Raw genomic sequence first — 17,285 nt, forward strand, 5'->3', positions numbered from 1 at the left:
TCCTTCCCTCTCTCCTTTCTTTCTTTCCTTCCTTCCACCCTCCTCCTTTCCTTCCCTTCTTTCCTTCCTTTCTTTCTTTCTTCCTTTCTTTCCCTCCCTAATTGTTTTCCTTTTTGTGCCCTACCACCATTCCTTCTTTCCTTCCCTCCCTCCTTTCTTACTTTCCTTCCTTCTTTTCCTCCCACCCTCCTCCTTTCCTCCCTTTCTTTCTTTCTTTCTTTCTTTCTTTCTTTCTTCCCTTCCTTCCTTTTTTCTTTCTTTCCCTCCCTCACTTCTTTCTTTTCAAACCCTACCACCTTTCTTTCCTTCCTTCCTTCCTTCCCTCTTTTCTTTCTTTCCTTCCTCCCCATCTTCCTTCCCTTCCTCCCACCATCCTCCTTTCCTTCCCTTCTTTCTTTCTTTCTTTCTTTCTTTCTTTCTTTCTTTCTTTCTTTCTTTCTTCTCTCCCTCCCTTATTTCTTTCATTCTCCTTCCCTCTCTCCTCCCAGGCTCTGTCCAGCCTGCACCCAGAGTGTGAGTACATATTCCAGATGGCGAGAGATGAGCGTCTGTGTCTCCAGTACATTGCCGAACAGACCAACAGCAGTATGCACGGTACAGTCTCAAAAAGCTGCCATTTTTCCCGCAATATACAATGAACTTTGTTATTTTTTTCCTCTCCGTGAGAGAGTAACAGAGACTTAGACTCTGCTTGACTGCAGTGCAGTGAGGCCTGACATGACAGTGCGCACGTTAATCGATAATGGCAAGAATTTATGCCTGGTAGAGGACCATAAGTTGTAAATGCAAATTCTGCGCAATCTCTTGAAAGGAAGAACGACCCAGGATGGAGTGATCTATCATTGTGATGCATCATTAGAGGAGAATACCGGAGAGAACTTTTAATCTTTTATAAGGGCTTGTTGAAACATTAGTTTCTTACGCTTGCCTCAATACAAATTGCATAGTGTAAATACCTGTGGAAAAAATGACTGAACATACAGTAAACATTACAGTATCTTTTGTGTTTGAAGTTAAATTATTCGAACATAATAGTGGGAGGTGTTTTGTTTAAAGGTTTGAGGTTGTTTTTGTAATTATATATATTTTTTTGCTTTACTATTGTGAAACCCTCACACATTGTCTCAATCCGTTCTCTTATATATATCCAGGATGTTTGCCGGTTTGGGATGGTGTAATCTGCTGGCCTCATGCTGCGGTGGGGGAGGGCATCCAAAAAGACTGCCCCGCTGTGTTCTCTCTTTTCACCAACAGTACAGGTGATGGAAATGTAAAATACAGGCTCCGCGGGGTGAAGAGATCAGCACAAAAGGCTGGGAGAGTGTCACATGAAGCCTAAATTATTCTGAAGTAGGGAAAAAAATACTACACTTTGCATCTGAATTTCACAGCTTCCCAGAATTTCACACCAAGGGGAAATCTTCGACTAAAATAGAATGAAGAACACTTCAGAAATAGCTGAAATTTATACAATCGAAACAGATGTACACAGTTGTATCTTATACAGTATGTGTATGTATATAACAGAGTTTCTCGCATCAGACTAGTGTGCTGTGAGGCACACTAAAATATTTCCAAATTCTGTCACGATGCTGTCAGGTCAATCCAAATGCAAATCTTTACTAAAGAAATTTAACACATTGCAGGGCATATAGGCAACAGCACACGTGGGAAAATTAAGACCCACATTGACTGACTGGGGAAGACAAACAAAATACACTGGGGAATGAAGACACGAGACATAGTTAAGGGGAAAAAAAACACATCCCCAGGACAGACAGGGGAACATAGGACCTGGAGGAGACAGGGAGAGAGGCAGCTTGAGAGAGAGAGAGACAGAGTAACAGAGAGAAAACAAATGGAGATACCAGGACAGATGGAACACAAGACTACATACACTAGGGAGAGAAAGATAACAAGGAACAGAATAAACTATAACAAACATGGGGTAAATTCATGACAAATTCCACTTCCAAAAACGTAAAAACTATTAGTAGGCCACAATAAAAAACGCAGTTAAAGTATTTTTATGGTTAACAGGATCATGGTACAGTACAGTGCCATGTCCTTTGTTCATTGTAAAAAGTGTGCCGTGGCGGTAAAAAGGTTGGGAAACACTATTACTGTTTTGATATGTACAGTATATACCATGCAAATTTGCACAATTCCTACTTTTCAGTCAGAATGTGTCTCTCAACTCAGGGTCAGTGAGCCGAAACTGCACGGGACACGGCTGGACCGAGCCCATCCCCCTGTACCACATCGCCTGCAGCGTGGACGACGACATTCCTGAGGTATGTATGCGTGTGTGCCTGTGTGCATGTGTGTTTCAAGATTCAAGATGTTTATTTGTCACATACATATACATACAAGCATACATACGTGAAATTGCATTGCAATGCTCCCAGAGATTATGCACGATATGTACTAACTGGTCAATAACTAACTGGCACAATAGCTAAATAATTAACTAACTAACTAAACTAAATGACTCCTAAAACACTATTCAATTAGTAAATAGAATAAAATAAGAGTAAAAAAAAGGGTAAAATACGGAGTAGGAATCCGAAATAGAAATAGATAATACACTATTATTGTATACACCAGGGGTGCCCACACTTTTTCAGCTTGCGAGCTACTTCTAAAATGACCAGGTCAAAATGATCTACCTGCATTTAAAAAAATGCTAAATATATTTATTTATATATTTACCGGGTATAATACCGGGAGCAGCCGAAAGAAGTAGAAGAAGATACTGAGTATACTTTATATATACAATATTTGTTGGCGTACCTTGCATCACTGTATGAACCTTTACAGCACAATACAATAAAATACATTTATGGTCACTACCTTACTCTGATGACTTGCAGTGAATGGAGTCTGCCAGGGTTGCATAGTCCGGACAGTAGCTGCTGGTAGCCAGCCTCAAGCAGGCTTCCAAATGATCATCCGTCATGGTGGAACGGTATTTGGACTTTATAATCTTCATGTGGGAAAGGGCTGACTCGCATAAATAAGTAGAGCCGAATAATGCAGTCAAGGAGGTAGCACATTTCCTCATGTTTGTGTACTTTTCCTCCGTGAGTAAGTTCCAAAATGGTCCATGAGCCCTGGACTTCAGCTCAATGTCAGTCTGTAGTGTCAACATCTCATCCTCCACTGCAGTCGAGTTCAGGTGAAAAAGGGTTGCCGTTTTTGGTGCGAGTAAATCAGCCTCAACATCTTCCTTAAATGGATAGCACATAAATGTAGAGATTGGCTTGAGAAGAGCAAAGTCGTGAAACCGTTTGTCAAAGTCTGACAGACAATTTTCAATCTGCTCTGTGTAGCACAAACTGTCAAGTTGCGTCCACACCTTCCCTTGGCTCTCCAGCTCTGATGCAAGGTTTTGAAAGTTCCCCAAATCACGGCGCTGCAGCTTTAAGGACAGAAGTTGCATTTTTCGTTTGAAGGCATTAACTGAACTGATCATGTTGACCACGGTTTTGTCTTTTCCTTGCAGTTGTAAATTAAGCTCATTCAACATGTTGATCAGAACAGTTAAAAATGCCAAGTCTAGCAGCCACTGATCATCATTAAGTTGCTTGTATTCTGCATTTTTACTGACAAGGAGAAACTCCTTTATTTTCAGAGAGAGCTCTCGAAATCTTTGCAGGAATTTCCCCTTCTAAGCCATCTCATGTCAGTGTGTAGCAAGAGGTCAAAGTAACTGCAGTCAGCCTCCTCCAGATGTACACGAAACAGCCGCCTTTGAAGAGATTTCGGTCGAATAGAACAGGCGATTTTCGTTGCCACATCCATTATCTCTTTCATGTTTAGCATTTTTGCACATAATGCTTGTTGGTGTATTATGCAGAGGTAGTTAAGGAAGTCGGGGAAAGCATCGTCCTCCCTGCACTTGGTAATAAATCCATTCAAGCGGCCCACCATTGCAGGCGCACCGTCCGTGGTGATTGACATCAATTTACACACTGGTAGCTGGGTTTTGTTGATAACGTTTTTGAAAGACTGAAAAATGTCCTCTCCCTGCATGTGTACTTTCATGGGGAGTATTGTTAACAGCTCCTCTTTTGCAGTCATATCTGTAAACACCATCCGAATAAAATGCACAATTGTGCTGTATCACTTATGTTCGTAGACCCGTCTACTTGCAATGAGAAACACTCTCAGTCCACGATGTCCTTCCAAAGCTGCTGTGTCAAATCATCTCCCATTACTTCACAGCGCCCTGTAACTGTACTTCTTGATAGATGAAGAGCTTTGATTGAAGATTATATTTCTGTTTTATTTTCAAAGTCCCGAAACAATGAGTCAGCTGTCCCAAGGAAGACCTCTTTTACCATCTCTCCATCTTGGAAGGACTTCTTATGCTTAATGATGGTGTGACTCACGCGGAACGATGCTTCGGTGGCTGCCTTTGCTTTTGGATTCAGCTTTGTGAAAAATGACTGCTGTCTGATTAACTGCGATTTCAGTTCAGTCACCTTTCTCTTTCTCAGCTCGCTCTTCGGAGGGAAATCAGTGTCGTTTTTTTTATGAACAAATCGAAAGTGCCTTTCTACATTTCCCTTTATCGCAATAGCAATGGTAGATTGACAAATCAGACAAACACACTTTGAGTATGACCTGGTGAAAAAAAAAGTCCTCCTCCCATTCCGCATGGAATTGGTAAGGTTCCGGTTTCTTACTTGGTCCGGCTCCCCCACTCATTTTTTATATCCCTTCTTTAGTAGATATAAATTAGAGGGCTAACTAGGTAACTTAGCTCGCTAAAGTTTTGCAGTAGCTCACATGTTTTCTACGTGGTGACCCGTGTGTTAGAAGAGAGGAGATCTAAGTAGTTGTGATTTTAACCCAATGAACAAAGTTTTAAGCAACATTAGACTGGCCACCCTGTACATCAATCAAGATTTAATTGGCACGCGATCTACCCGCACTACCTTTGCGTTGACCGGTCGATCGCGATCAACCTATTGGGCACCCCTGGTATATACAGATATGTGCAGTAAAGTGGCATGTGAATAAAGTGAGGTAGTTTATATGGAGATATACAGTACGTTATACAACATTACGGCATGGCAGTACAGTAACACCGAACAGAACAACAATACAGTACAGTATGCTACAACCCAGTAAAGTGATACAGAATTCAGTACAGTATGCAACATACAGTACAATAAGGCAGTGGGGCCTATGTGTGCCTCAATGAGGGCCCCTGGTGAGTTCACCGTTGACAGTCCTTAAAGCTTGCAGGAATAAACTCTGTCTCAGTCTCTCTGTCCTCACTGTGTGATTGCGGAGCAGCAGCTGGAACAGTCCCTAGTTGGGTTAGTTAGGATCCTTTATTAACCTGCGGGCTCTGCTACTACACCTCCTGGTGTATAAGTCCTGCAGGGAGGGGAGGGTAGTTCCAGTGGTACGTTCGGCTGAACGCACTACCCTTTGCAGGCCCCGCCTGTCCTGAGCAGTACAGTTCCCAAACCAGGCAGTAATGTTGCCTGTCAGGATGCTCATCACTGCTCCAGAGTTGGAGGACTTGAGGATCCTCACTGAGACCCTGAACTTTTTCAGCTGCCTTAGGTGAAGGTGCCTCGCCTTTCTCACCAGAGTGTCTGTATGTGTAGTCCATGTTGAGTCCTCCGTGATTTGGACTTCCAGGTACTTGAAGCTGCTCACCCTGCTGACAGAAGTCCCATTAATCATGGCGTGTGTGTCCTTGGTTATAATCCCCTCCTTAAGTCCACAATCAGCCCCTTAGTTTTGCTGACATTCAGGAGGAGGCTGTTGTCCTGGCACTAGAATGACAGGTCAGCCACCTCCTCTCAGTAGGCCTTCTCGCCATCGTTGGTGATCAGGCCCACCACGACGGTGTTGTCAGCAAGCTGGATGATGGTGTTGGAGCTAGACCTGGCCACACAGTCATGTGTGTACAGGAAATACAGTGGGGTGCTGAGGACGCAGCCCTGCGGGGATCCTGTGTCCAGGGTGAGGGTGCTGGATGTGTGCATCCCCAACCTAACCACCTGGGGCCTGGTTGTGAGGAAGTCCAGGATCCAGGCACACAGTGGAGTGCTCAATCCTAGCTCCCGCAGCTTGAGAGCCAGTCTGGTGGGGACTATGGTATTAAAAGCTGAACTGTAGTCAATGAACAGCAATCTCACACAGCCATAGTCAATGTTGTGGGGGATGGAGGTGCAGATGTAATTCTTAATCAGCCTCTCCAAGCACTTCCTGACCACTGAGATGAGAGCTACTGGACGGTAGTCATTCAAGCAGGCTGGAGAGGCGTTCCTCAGCACAGGGATGATGATGGACCTCTTGAAGCAGGGCCGGACCACCGACTCTGCCAGGAAGGTGTTGAATATCCTAATGAGCACAGGCTAGCTAGTTAGCACAGGTCTTTAGTCCTCGTCCAGATATGCCACCTGGGCCTGCAATTTTCCCTTGTGTTCCCTCGCATCAGAGCCCTCCTGATGTCATGCTCACACCAAGAGGTCGCGCTCATCCCCAGTGGTGTAACTCAAATTAGCTGGTGAGCTATCGGTGTTGTTGCCAACCTCAAACCACACATAAAAGAAGTTTAGTTCATTGGCAAGGGAGGTGTCCACACTCGTGGCAGGGGAGGGGCTGCTCTTGTAGTTAGTCATAGTCCGCAGCCCCTGCCACAAGTGTCTTGTGTCTCGTTGCTCAATCTGTATCTCCACTGTGTCTCTGTATGTCCGTTTAGCATTCTTCACCACCCTCCGCAGTTTGTTTGACTCCGCTTAGTAATTGTCCATATTGCTGGATACAAGACTGTCGTTGTAAGCGGCCGTACGAGCATTCAGAGCGCCGTGGAAGGATTTATAGACCCACGGTTTCTGGTTAGGAAATATCCTTACTTTCAACTGTGGGGACGATGCTGTCCACTGACGTAGCTATAAAACTCATAGCTACTTTTGTAAACTCGCTGACGTCACTGGAACTCGATTGGAACATGCCCCTGTCAACGTCAGTCAGAGCGTCCTGAAGCGCGACCTCTGATTGGTCCGACCACCTTTTTACGTCCCTCGTCCCGTACTGTTCCACGTACGATGCAAGGCTTGTAAACAGGAACCATCGAGATGGCGGCGTGGTCCGATTTCCCAGAAGCAGTGAGCGAGACGGTCTTGTATCCGATATGTAGCAGTGGTCCAAAGCTTTATCTCCCCTGGTGGCACACGTGATTTGTTGGTGGAAATTAGGCAGAACTTTTTTTCAAGTTCACCCTGTTAAAGTGCCCAGCCACCAGCCACGTCAGGTTGTTGGTTTTAAAGTCTGCACAACACATCATACAGGTCCGATAGTGCTGTGTCGGTGTCCGCTTGTGGTGGAAAAATAAATGGCTGTGAGGATGACTGTGCTGAATTCCCGGGGAAAGTCAAATGGACAGCATAAGATGGTCAGCTGTTCCAGGTTCGCCAAGCAGGCGTAGGAGAGAGTCTTTATATTGTTGGGGTTACACCAGCTGCTGTTCATCTTGAGGCTTGGATTTCCTCGACTCCCCCGATCTGTCGGCGTGGAACATGGAGAAGGATTAGGCTGGATATGTGGCGTGGTTCAGCCATGTCTTTGCAAGGTAGAGGACGTAGAGGGCAGTCTCTCGTGTCCCGTTGGAATGTGATCCTCGCCCAAATGTCATCCATCTTATTTTCCAGGGACTGGACATTGGCAAGTAGGATGCTGGGCAGAGGTGGACGGTAAGGTTGCGTCCTCATTCTGATCCGAATGCCGCCTTGTTTACTGCGGTACTTACAGTGACTCCATTGTTGTTATTGTTTTTGTTGATCCTGTTGGCGTGTAAAACCTCCGCCGGCCACTCTGGATCAGCGGATAAAGTGTCCCAAAGTTGGGTTCATGTTCAAGTTCAAGAGATTATTTGTCATATTCTATACATACCGTCATACATATATGCAATGAAATGTCATTACACCTGCTGATTACGCACAATAAGCTCTAAAATGTAAAATGTAAATAAAAACAGAATACAATGATTTGCAAACCCTTTTCAACCTACGTTTGTAAAATGTGCATAATTGTCACGAGGTGCTCGCGCGGGTGGCCGCAAGGGGCGACGCCACAATCGCAATTCTGGGTTCTATAATTATATAATGAATTTGATTGTCTGTGTTGTTTTAAATATACATTTAAATCCTCCTAAATGCAACTTACCTTAACTTACCTCCAGCACTTACCTAACAGAGTACAAGTCCTGGCATGTCACAAAGCGTGATCAGCCGGTGGACTACGATTAAACCGTAGGATGCATTCAGACCATCAAATGATATATATGACTCTATATGCACTCACTGCCCGATATGGATGTGTGTGTGTGTGTGTGTGTGTGTGTGTGTGTGTGTGTGTGTGTGTGTGTGTGTGTGTGTGTGTGTGTGTGTGTGTGTGTGTGTGTGTGTGTGTGTGTGTGTGTGTGTGTGGCAGCACATCAAGGGCTTCTGGGAAACAGAGAGATCCAACAATTACGGAAGAGGGGGGTGGGGCATTACTGTAAGCTTTGAAAAACAGATGTAAAACAGGGGAAACCCACCTGTTCAGCTCATATTTCAAAGAGTAGAACGAGGATCAGAGCAGAGCCACTGGGAACTTACTGGGGTTCTTGTTTTGGCAGCATAAAACACATTATATTTAGCAAAGACATGAGTACAATCATGTCTTTGCTAAATTGAATTTGTGAGATTAATGAATGGCCGAGGGTCAGCGCGAACTGTTTTCACAGGCGTTAACTCTCAACTCCTAATTACTTCTTAAGTGCAGAGACGAGAATCTTTCAAGCCTTATTGTGTCTCAGATGGATATAACTTTGTGTAAGAAATTGATTAGTGTCACCCCTGTCACAGTATAATGTTATTCAGATGGATTTAATTCAGGAAGTAGGATTAGAATTTGCAAACAAATGGCAATAGAACCGCAACTGTTGTGGAATATTTTTGACAGAAACCAATAACTCCTTATTTTTGTTATTTAAAAAGCCTCCCTTGACTCTTGGCAGTAGGCGGTAGAATATGCATCAGATACATATACATTGGCCTTGCCAAACCTTTTTGTGGCAAGGCCAAAATTTAAAAATAAAATAAGGACATCCTCTGCCATGTTTCATTTGTGTTATATTCTGATAAAAAAAATATATTAAAAGAAAAATGTATATCAAATGCTTAAATAATCCCTAATAAATCCATCTGCAATGTTCCCAAACTATTAAGAAGCCACCATGTTAGGTGGAAGTTGCCAAATATCAATATAAGAAATTAAATTTAAGGACTTACATATAGAATAAGCAATTTTTCTTTTGTTTTTCTTTACTTTTTATTCAACTTCATTTTACTATTATTCCATTTTTTATTTTTAAAAGACTCTGAAAGCTTTTTTTAAAATGGTAATCGTCTGTAGAAATGCGACAAAACTCTCCACTACAAATTCCTTGTATATGTAAATGTACCTGGCAGAACAATCTCATTTAGATTCTGATATGTACAGTATATATAATTTGTATATTGCAATTCGGCTGTCAGCCGGCTGGAAGAACCCTCTTCAAGTGGCTCCTATTGTACTAAATTCCCCTTCCCGTCGAGATGCCATCTGGACTGGAATCAGAACATCACATTATAGTTGAATCATCAGAGAAGTGTTTTGCAGATTCTTGTGTGTGGAACAAAAACCTTATTTTTTTTCACATTTTCTTCTCATTTGAGACGGAGCAGTCATACTTTACCACCGTGAAGCTGATCTACTCCATCGGTTACGGGACATCCCTGGTGTGTCTCTCCATTGCTGTGATGACGCTGCTGCTCTTCAGGTAGAAACACACAATAGTACAGTAGATATAAATTGTATATAGATATATACTGCATATAAGTATATAGCAGTAGATATAATGTTGTACAGTGTTGGACTTCAATGACCGTGCGGAACCCCAAATGATTACCCTAACTCATATCACCTATTTGACTATTAAGTCATACACCCCACCAGCCTGACTCTCTCCGCAGAAACCACCCGTTCAGCATTCGTGCGCTAAAATAGTTGCGCGTTGCATGAGACTACCATGTTGATTATGCGTGTTTTGTGGGTGCTCCGACAGGAAGTTGCGGTGTGCCAGGAATTACATTCACGTCCAGCTCTTCATTACTTTTATCCTGAAGGCCGTGACGGTGTTCATTAAAGATGCTGTGCTCTTCTCCAGTGACGACACAGATCACTGCACCCTGTCCACAGTAAGTTAACGACGGTGAAGGCACTCATTGTTGTATTATAACAGGCCACCAACCCCCCCCCCATAGCCCCCCGCCCCTTCCCAAATCTCCTTGTTCTTTTATACCGACAATCGCACTCTCCTTTTCTCACCTTATCTCCATCTACTGTGTCTCGTGTGCCGTCCAGTTCGCCTGCAAAGCCTCCGTGGTTTTCTGTCACTACTGTGTCATGGCAAACTTTTTCTGGCTGCTGGTCGAGGCTCTCTTCCTAAATTCGCTGCTGCTGTCGTCCTTCCACCACAACTGCAGATGTCTGTGGGGCTTTGCTCTGCTTGGCTGGGGTGAGAATCATTTCTTCCTGCCACTTACCATAAGGTCCATGTCCCTTTTTTTTTTATTGTTGTAATTTTTTTATCCTTAACACCTGAATGCAAAATACATAGCTCTCGCAAGGGCCCCAATTGTCTTGATTCTATAATGAATCCTTGCATTTTATCTGCAGCTGGCAAAGTTCAAATGATTTTCTCAGTGGTAAACACGGAGGGGTAGATGCACACAGCCGTCTGGCAGTGTCCCTGCCTCATTATTTTGATATGGACCAACAGCTCTCTTGGCTAGGTGGAACAAACTGTGATTACAAAACAAATTGAGTTCTAGCTCTTTTCCCGTGGTCATTTCCCTACTTTGATGGACTCAATTAGGGGCCTGGTATAGTACAAGTATCTAAACAAAAATGTTGCTGCAAATACGGGGGGAGTTTGCCTGGTTTCCTTCGGTGGGAGGGACGTGTTGAGGTCTCATGTGTCTGCATAGTAACATAAGTGTATGTTATGTTGTGTAAGATTTAGGCGCATTTTATAATCTACATGTTCAGATCTTGATCGTATCCACACTCGAGTGTCTGACTTCTTGCCCGGTGGAAATCTCCTTGGCATGAATTCACCGCACTTGGACGGCCCTCACCATTCTTGCTTTCTGTCTAACAGGTGTTCCACTTATCTTCATACTCCTGTGGATCGTCTCCAGGGTCTTCTTTGAGGACACTGAGTGAGGAGGATTCACATTCACAATTTATTATAATTTTGAACATGTACACGATGGACTTGCTCGGGGTAACTTCAAATGACTTCAAATGAAAACACTTTATCCATCTCCAAGGGGATTTTCGGAATCAAATGTAATGGCAAATGACTTTCACACAAACAATAATAACAAAAAATTCATGGTATTAACATGTATTTATAAAGATTAGTACGATAAGATTTAACCCCTTAATTACCAACATTAAAAGCAACATGTAGAAATTGGCGCAGTGAACAGAGGTCAGAGGTCAACGTAGTAGTCTTATTCCCCACAATACTTTATATAAAGCACTATGGCAAATAAATATGATTCATATTATTTCATACAACAAACCACTGAAAGGCATTGCTTAAGGCTAATTGATTTGAGGTTTTGTCATATTACTGATGTCTCTACCCACAGTAACCTGCCTCGAACTACAGGTAAATGAAAAGGCTTGGAGAGAGACTCTAATTCAAGATGGTACAATCCGTTACCGAAAACCCCTTTCGTCTGTTAAGATTCACTCATCATTAAAGCCTTTCCTTCCTCGCAATTGGCTTCTAGCTAGCTGTTGTTCAGCCGAGGTGGTAAAGCTGATTCTAATGGGCTCATTTGAAGTCTCTCAGGTTGCCTGCTCCGAGCTGATTTGCACAATGCAACGTTTTTTCTTTATTCAGATGTTGGGACATAAACGAAGACTCTCCCTATTGGTGGATCATCAAAGGACCAATTGTGGTCTCTATCGGGGTAAACGCTGCAGTTCTGCTGCTTATCAATTATTTTGCCAGAATGGACTGGCCAATGAGATCTGATCTGTGGAGAGCAATTCCAAAGGACGATTTTAAAAGTTTTAAAAAAAAATTTCGTGTCAAATTTTAATTCATCAGAATGTTGTGCCAATATTAACTCTGCTCTAATTTCACACGTGTATGCCTGTATTACTCATTTTACATTCCATTACAAACTAGAAAAGCAATCTCATTTTGTTAGTAAGTTTTGGTACATATTAAGTCTCCCATCCTCTCCATCTTAGCATTTCTATCTTCTTTTGGCTGTCTTTAGACTGTATACCCTTTTTTTTCTCATCAACAGGTCAATTTTATGCTCTTTCTGAACATCATTAGAATTCTGATACAGAAGCTTAATCCCCGCCTGATTCAATTCAATAATTCATCTCAATACAGGTAACCCTGAGGCACCAAACACAGAATTGGCACAAGAAGAGATAAAAGCTGCTTTAACCTTTGAATCCTTTAGAATTTACATTTTGATTTAATTAAATCGGTAACCTTGTTTAAAATGAATTGACTTCAGTTTAGGAAATGCTTTGTGGGAAAGATTAGTATTAGCAATAATAATGTTAAATGGGAAACAGTACATTTAGCTTTTTAAATGTAAATTGATTATATCAAGATGATTTACATTTTGAAACTTAAAAATGCATAATAATTTGCACCAATTAATTCAGAATTGTTTTGCCTCTTCACTGTGAGACAAACTAAAGCACTCACAGATGGTTGTATGTATTTAGTTCAAAAGTGATTTGCTACGTCACTGTGACACATGTGTAATTTGTATTGACATGTATCTGGCCACCACTGCCTTTTCTCCTCTTAAGAGGTTTGCCAGGGGAATTACCGACTAATTGACTCAGAGCACCCGGACACATTATGCATATGGACATTTTATCACAGAAATATGCAGGGTTGGTCAAGTGGGTACAAATAAATTGTGTTACATAGACTAACATGCACCATAACACTATCTGGCTTTTTACTTCCTGACTGTGAGGCATATTCCTGATCATTCTTTACTTCAGTCTGATGCATTCAATACAAACAGCCGCTGTAATCAGTCCGTAATTGAAATATATGCATATAAAATTCAGCCGGCAGCAGTATTCTAATGAGGTCTAAAATTACCTCTGCAGTTCCCTCATCTGGTTCTTCTGTTTTTCTCTCTATCCAACAGGCGCTTGACTAAGTCTACCCTCCTCCTCATCCCTCTCTTTGGAACCCACTACATGTTTTTTAATTTTCTGCCCGACTACTTCAATGTTAACCTGCGCCTGTGTATTGAACTCTGTGTGGGATCCTTCCAGGTACACATCCAAACAGAAAAAACTGAAATGATAGGGCTGCTCTATTTACACATTGGCTCTATTTAAATGTTGGGTCCCATCATTTATAACTGTTCACAGCACAAACTCACCGAACGCTTTTTTTATTGAGAAACTTACTGCTCTGCTGCAGGTTCTTACTGTGCTTAAAGGCAATCCAATGGGGTTTAAGACTTAAAATAAACTTTAAATCACCTTTTCAATCTCAATCTATTTCCTAGTCCACATTGCGGCAGTGGAAATGAGCAGTGATGAAATACAGCTTACGTAGACGATAGCATAAGGCATTTGATTCTAAAACCTATACATTTTCGACCGAAACACAATAAAATGTGCCACAATCAGCAGAATATTACTTATTTTTTTTATACAGTTCCACTCACAAGCTCAGGATGTTTTATCTTCTGGTGCTTCTCTTACATTACACATTGTTTTAAACAATTTGATTCTCATCGAGTCCAAATCAAATTCAAGTCCTACTCAGGACCAATGCTGCTAAAATGTATGTAAAGTGTGAGTTAAATACCACGACGGCTATTGCAGTCATATAATAGAAAGGGTGAAAATCTGACTTCACTCTGTTTATTCAGTTGAGGTTTTTTTTGTCCTCTACCAAGGCTTTTATAATTACCCAACTTTTATTTGTCTGTTTGATTGCAAAAAAAACCACTTCACAAGTGGGGAACGGCAGTTGACGGGTTTACGCTCAAATACAGTTCATGTAGAATGCTCTAAATGAACTTACACTTGCAGTTTAGTTGGCGGTTCAGACCGTGCAGAACAGAGTGGGTGGGAATGCGATTATTCGGAAGCGGGTTAGAGCTGGACATCTGCCAGATACAGGCAGTCAAAGGAAACCTAAACAGCGCCCCAATCAAGTCGCATGCCACGGGCCATCTTGCCAATGAAACGCTTTTCCTCTTCTCTTCCTGAAGGAAATCAGATTAAACAGCCGTCATTAGGAAATCCACTGGTTTCAAATGTGCGTAATGATAGGTAAGAGGTAGCTTTGATCATGGGAAGAAGGGGTAAAAACCCATTAGTTCCAATTCCACATTGTTTTCCAGAAAGATTAATGGAAAAGCTGTTTAAAACGCTCATCGTCAAGGTCACCGCAGGTCAATTTATTCGTTGGCTCATACAGTGAACTCATAAATAAAGATTTAAATGTTCAGTATGCGGTTCATGTCATACAATAAAAGTTCTCCTTCCTTTTGAATACAAAACAGCTCAACATTCTAACCTTTGTTTAATTAAGCTAATGTGCAAGATACCTTTGCAAGAGCAATCTTTGGAAGTTTCTAAAAGGGTTTGATTTTATTTCCAAAATGTCACTTTATTGTGTGTCTTGCAGGGCCTTGTTGTCGCCATTCTCTATTGCTTTCTCAATCAAGAGGTTAGTAAAAACAAAACTGGTATCAAACATTCGCTGAATGTGTAGCAAAATAAAACACAAGGAAAGCAAAATTGTTGATGATTAGTAATACTATACTGTTTATTGGGTTTTTTTTTTAAAGCAGTTGGTAGTTAATATCTATTTATATTTATAGAGTTTTATATTTTATAGTGTTTATATTATAAAAATGTATAATAATATATTTTTCACATTATTTTCCATATATTATTTTACATATTACGGGAGCAGCCGAAAGAAGAAGAAGATTTATTTATTAATTTATTTGTTTATTAATTTATTTTAAAAAAAAATGCTGTAGTCAATTTATGTTTGTCACTTGGAATGTATCATCAAGGGAAATGAGTTACTTGTTTATTTTATCCTTCAAAATATCCTATGTGTTTCAAGGTTCTTTTGGTTTCTTCGTTCCCCCGTTCCCTTCCTCCAGGTCCAGAAGGAGGTCCACATGCAGTGGATGCGGTGGCAGGAGATCAGCTATGGAGTGGTCCCTCCTGGAGCCAAGGGCAGCCAGATGGACACACCCTTCTAGTTCCATCTTTGAGCTCCTTCATATTCATAATATTATAGTCACTGAGAACCAATCTCCTCTAATGGCAGCAAAAAAAAAAACAAAGAAAACCCAGTAATGACCACCGTCCATTTCTCTGTGTTGTGTTACTGATGGCTTCAGGCAATAGGGAAAAAAACACATCCAATGCTATGATGTTCTTCATTTCTTGTTCCATTTGAGACGTAAGCCAATCTCTCACTTTATAAAGATCATATAAATCAACCAGACCATGCATTTGCCTGAAGAGCTTTTTCTCTGTCACTGTATGTGATGTTGCTTCTAGTGCCTCTTTCTCGGTTGCTCCTATGCCTTAATGACGGTTTTAAGTGTTTTACTGGCTTCACTAGGATAGCAATGGTCATAAGAAATCATATGGCATATGGCAGCATATGTGCCGGTGGAGTTTTTTTTCTTTTCGAAGGAGTCTTTGTCATGCCTTGTCCTTTAAAATGATAATCCATAAGATCTTGTGCATTCTCACCGGGAGAGGCGGACCCTGCCACCAACGAATTGAGGAACACATACATCACACAAACACATTGAATGGCTTTTTCTTACTGTATAAAGTGTTAAACAAACACAGTATGGGATAAATATCAAATACGTTTGTTTTTCTTTCACCATACTGTAATAACTTGCGGATTACAACTTTAATATTCACGAGTGTTTTTTCGTCGGCGTACGTGATAAGTTGTGAACAGCCTCCTGCCCTCACTCTGTGGAAAGAAGTTGTAAATTGCTTCTATTTTAACGCGATTAAAGATGTCCCGTTGCCCTGCGAAAGACACTCTCAGTTGGTTTCCTGTCTTGCGTGAAAGCTCTTTAGTCACAGGGGCCAGGGACTCGTTCATGACCCCGCTTCCAGGGTTCAGCGCACGGAGGGATCGTGCGCGTTTTCCTCTCCCCCGGTGGTCCGTCGGGCTGCGGGAATGGGAAGTGCAGAGTTCCTGCAGAGGGCGTGGAGTCAACTGCCGCACACCAGCACAGCCCTCCACGCACAGGACAGCGGCATCTTGCCCCTCAGAGATCTGAGCTTTTTTAACTGGAAAACTCGCCCCCCCCCCCCCAGCTGCTCGCGTTAGGTTGTTTTGGGTTTTTTTTCTCTGGGAGTATTAAAGTTCACACCGGTAAGTGATACGTTTTGAGCTTATCCAGCTGCACAACTGCTAAAACAACGGGAATGGTTTGGAGTCAAAGCACGTTATGGAAGCACTTTGTTATTATGGAGCGTCTATCTATGGTGATTTTATGAGCGTCTGCATGGTTTCCTTCATTTCCACTGAACTCTGGCAGACACAAAACTTTTGGATATTTGTTAAAAATGATTGTAGGCTAATCGTCTTCATTTTTTACGGTTCCTAATTCGGACTTTTGCACTGGTGGGGGAAGTACGAAGATCCGGATTAAAAGTACAAATACCCGGACACAACACGAGGAGAAAGTACCTCAGTGACATTTTTACTGAAGTAAAAGTATGAAGTACTTGTTCAAATGTGCACTTACGGTATTAAAATATCCAGTGCCCTGATACCACAGCATACATAAATAAACACATAAAGTGTCTACTGTTCCTTGTTTTCAGCAGGTGAGTAAATACCCTGATTTTAATTCACTAAAAGAATATAGCTGGAGTCTTAGTGATTTACAGGATGTTGACCTAATGAATCATTGATGAGCAGCTGCATAGATCCTTGATTTGTTCATTTGTTTGCTTTGCTTTTGATTAATATAAATGAAAATCTCGATTTGTTTTTAAACAAAGTGGAGATAAAAAAAAAAAGAAAGTTATTTGCTTTGAAATGTTTTGTAGTAAAAGCCGAAAGTCTCTGAAATTGCATATACTTACTTGAAAAATGTATTTACTGTATTTACCCCCACCCACTTCTTTATAATCAAGGTTCCCAC

At 41.7% G+C, this 17,285-nt stretch overlaps 1 protein-coding gene across 1 annotated transcript; it reads left to right on the forward strand.

Annotated features, from left to right (window-relative positions):
• Nucleotides 1-479: 479 nt before the first annotated feature.
• ghrhrl (growth hormone releasing hormone receptor, like) lies at nucleotides 480-15,359 on the forward strand (the record flags this gene model as incomplete). The annotated part of the gene is made up of 12 exons (XM_079996798.1): nucleotides 480-594; nucleotides 1,152-1,259; nucleotides 2,203-2,294; nucleotides 9,729-9,832; nucleotides 10,118-10,250; nucleotides 10,417-10,570; nucleotides 11,216-11,276; nucleotides 11,972-12,041; nucleotides 12,387-12,478; nucleotides 13,266-13,395; nucleotides 14,768-14,809; nucleotides 15,258-15,359. Coding segments are annotated over 12 exons (1,203 nt in total), but the record flags the coding sequence as incomplete, so codon positions are not given.
• Nucleotides 15,360-17,285: the final 1,926 nt, after the last annotated feature.

The sequence above is a fragment of the Zeus faber genome, assembly GCF_960531495.2.
Source record: "Zeus faber genome assembly, chromosome: 1".
In the NCBI taxonomy this organism is placed as follows: domain Eukaryota; kingdom Metazoa; phylum Chordata; class Actinopteri; order Zeiformes; family Zeidae; genus Zeus; species Zeus faber.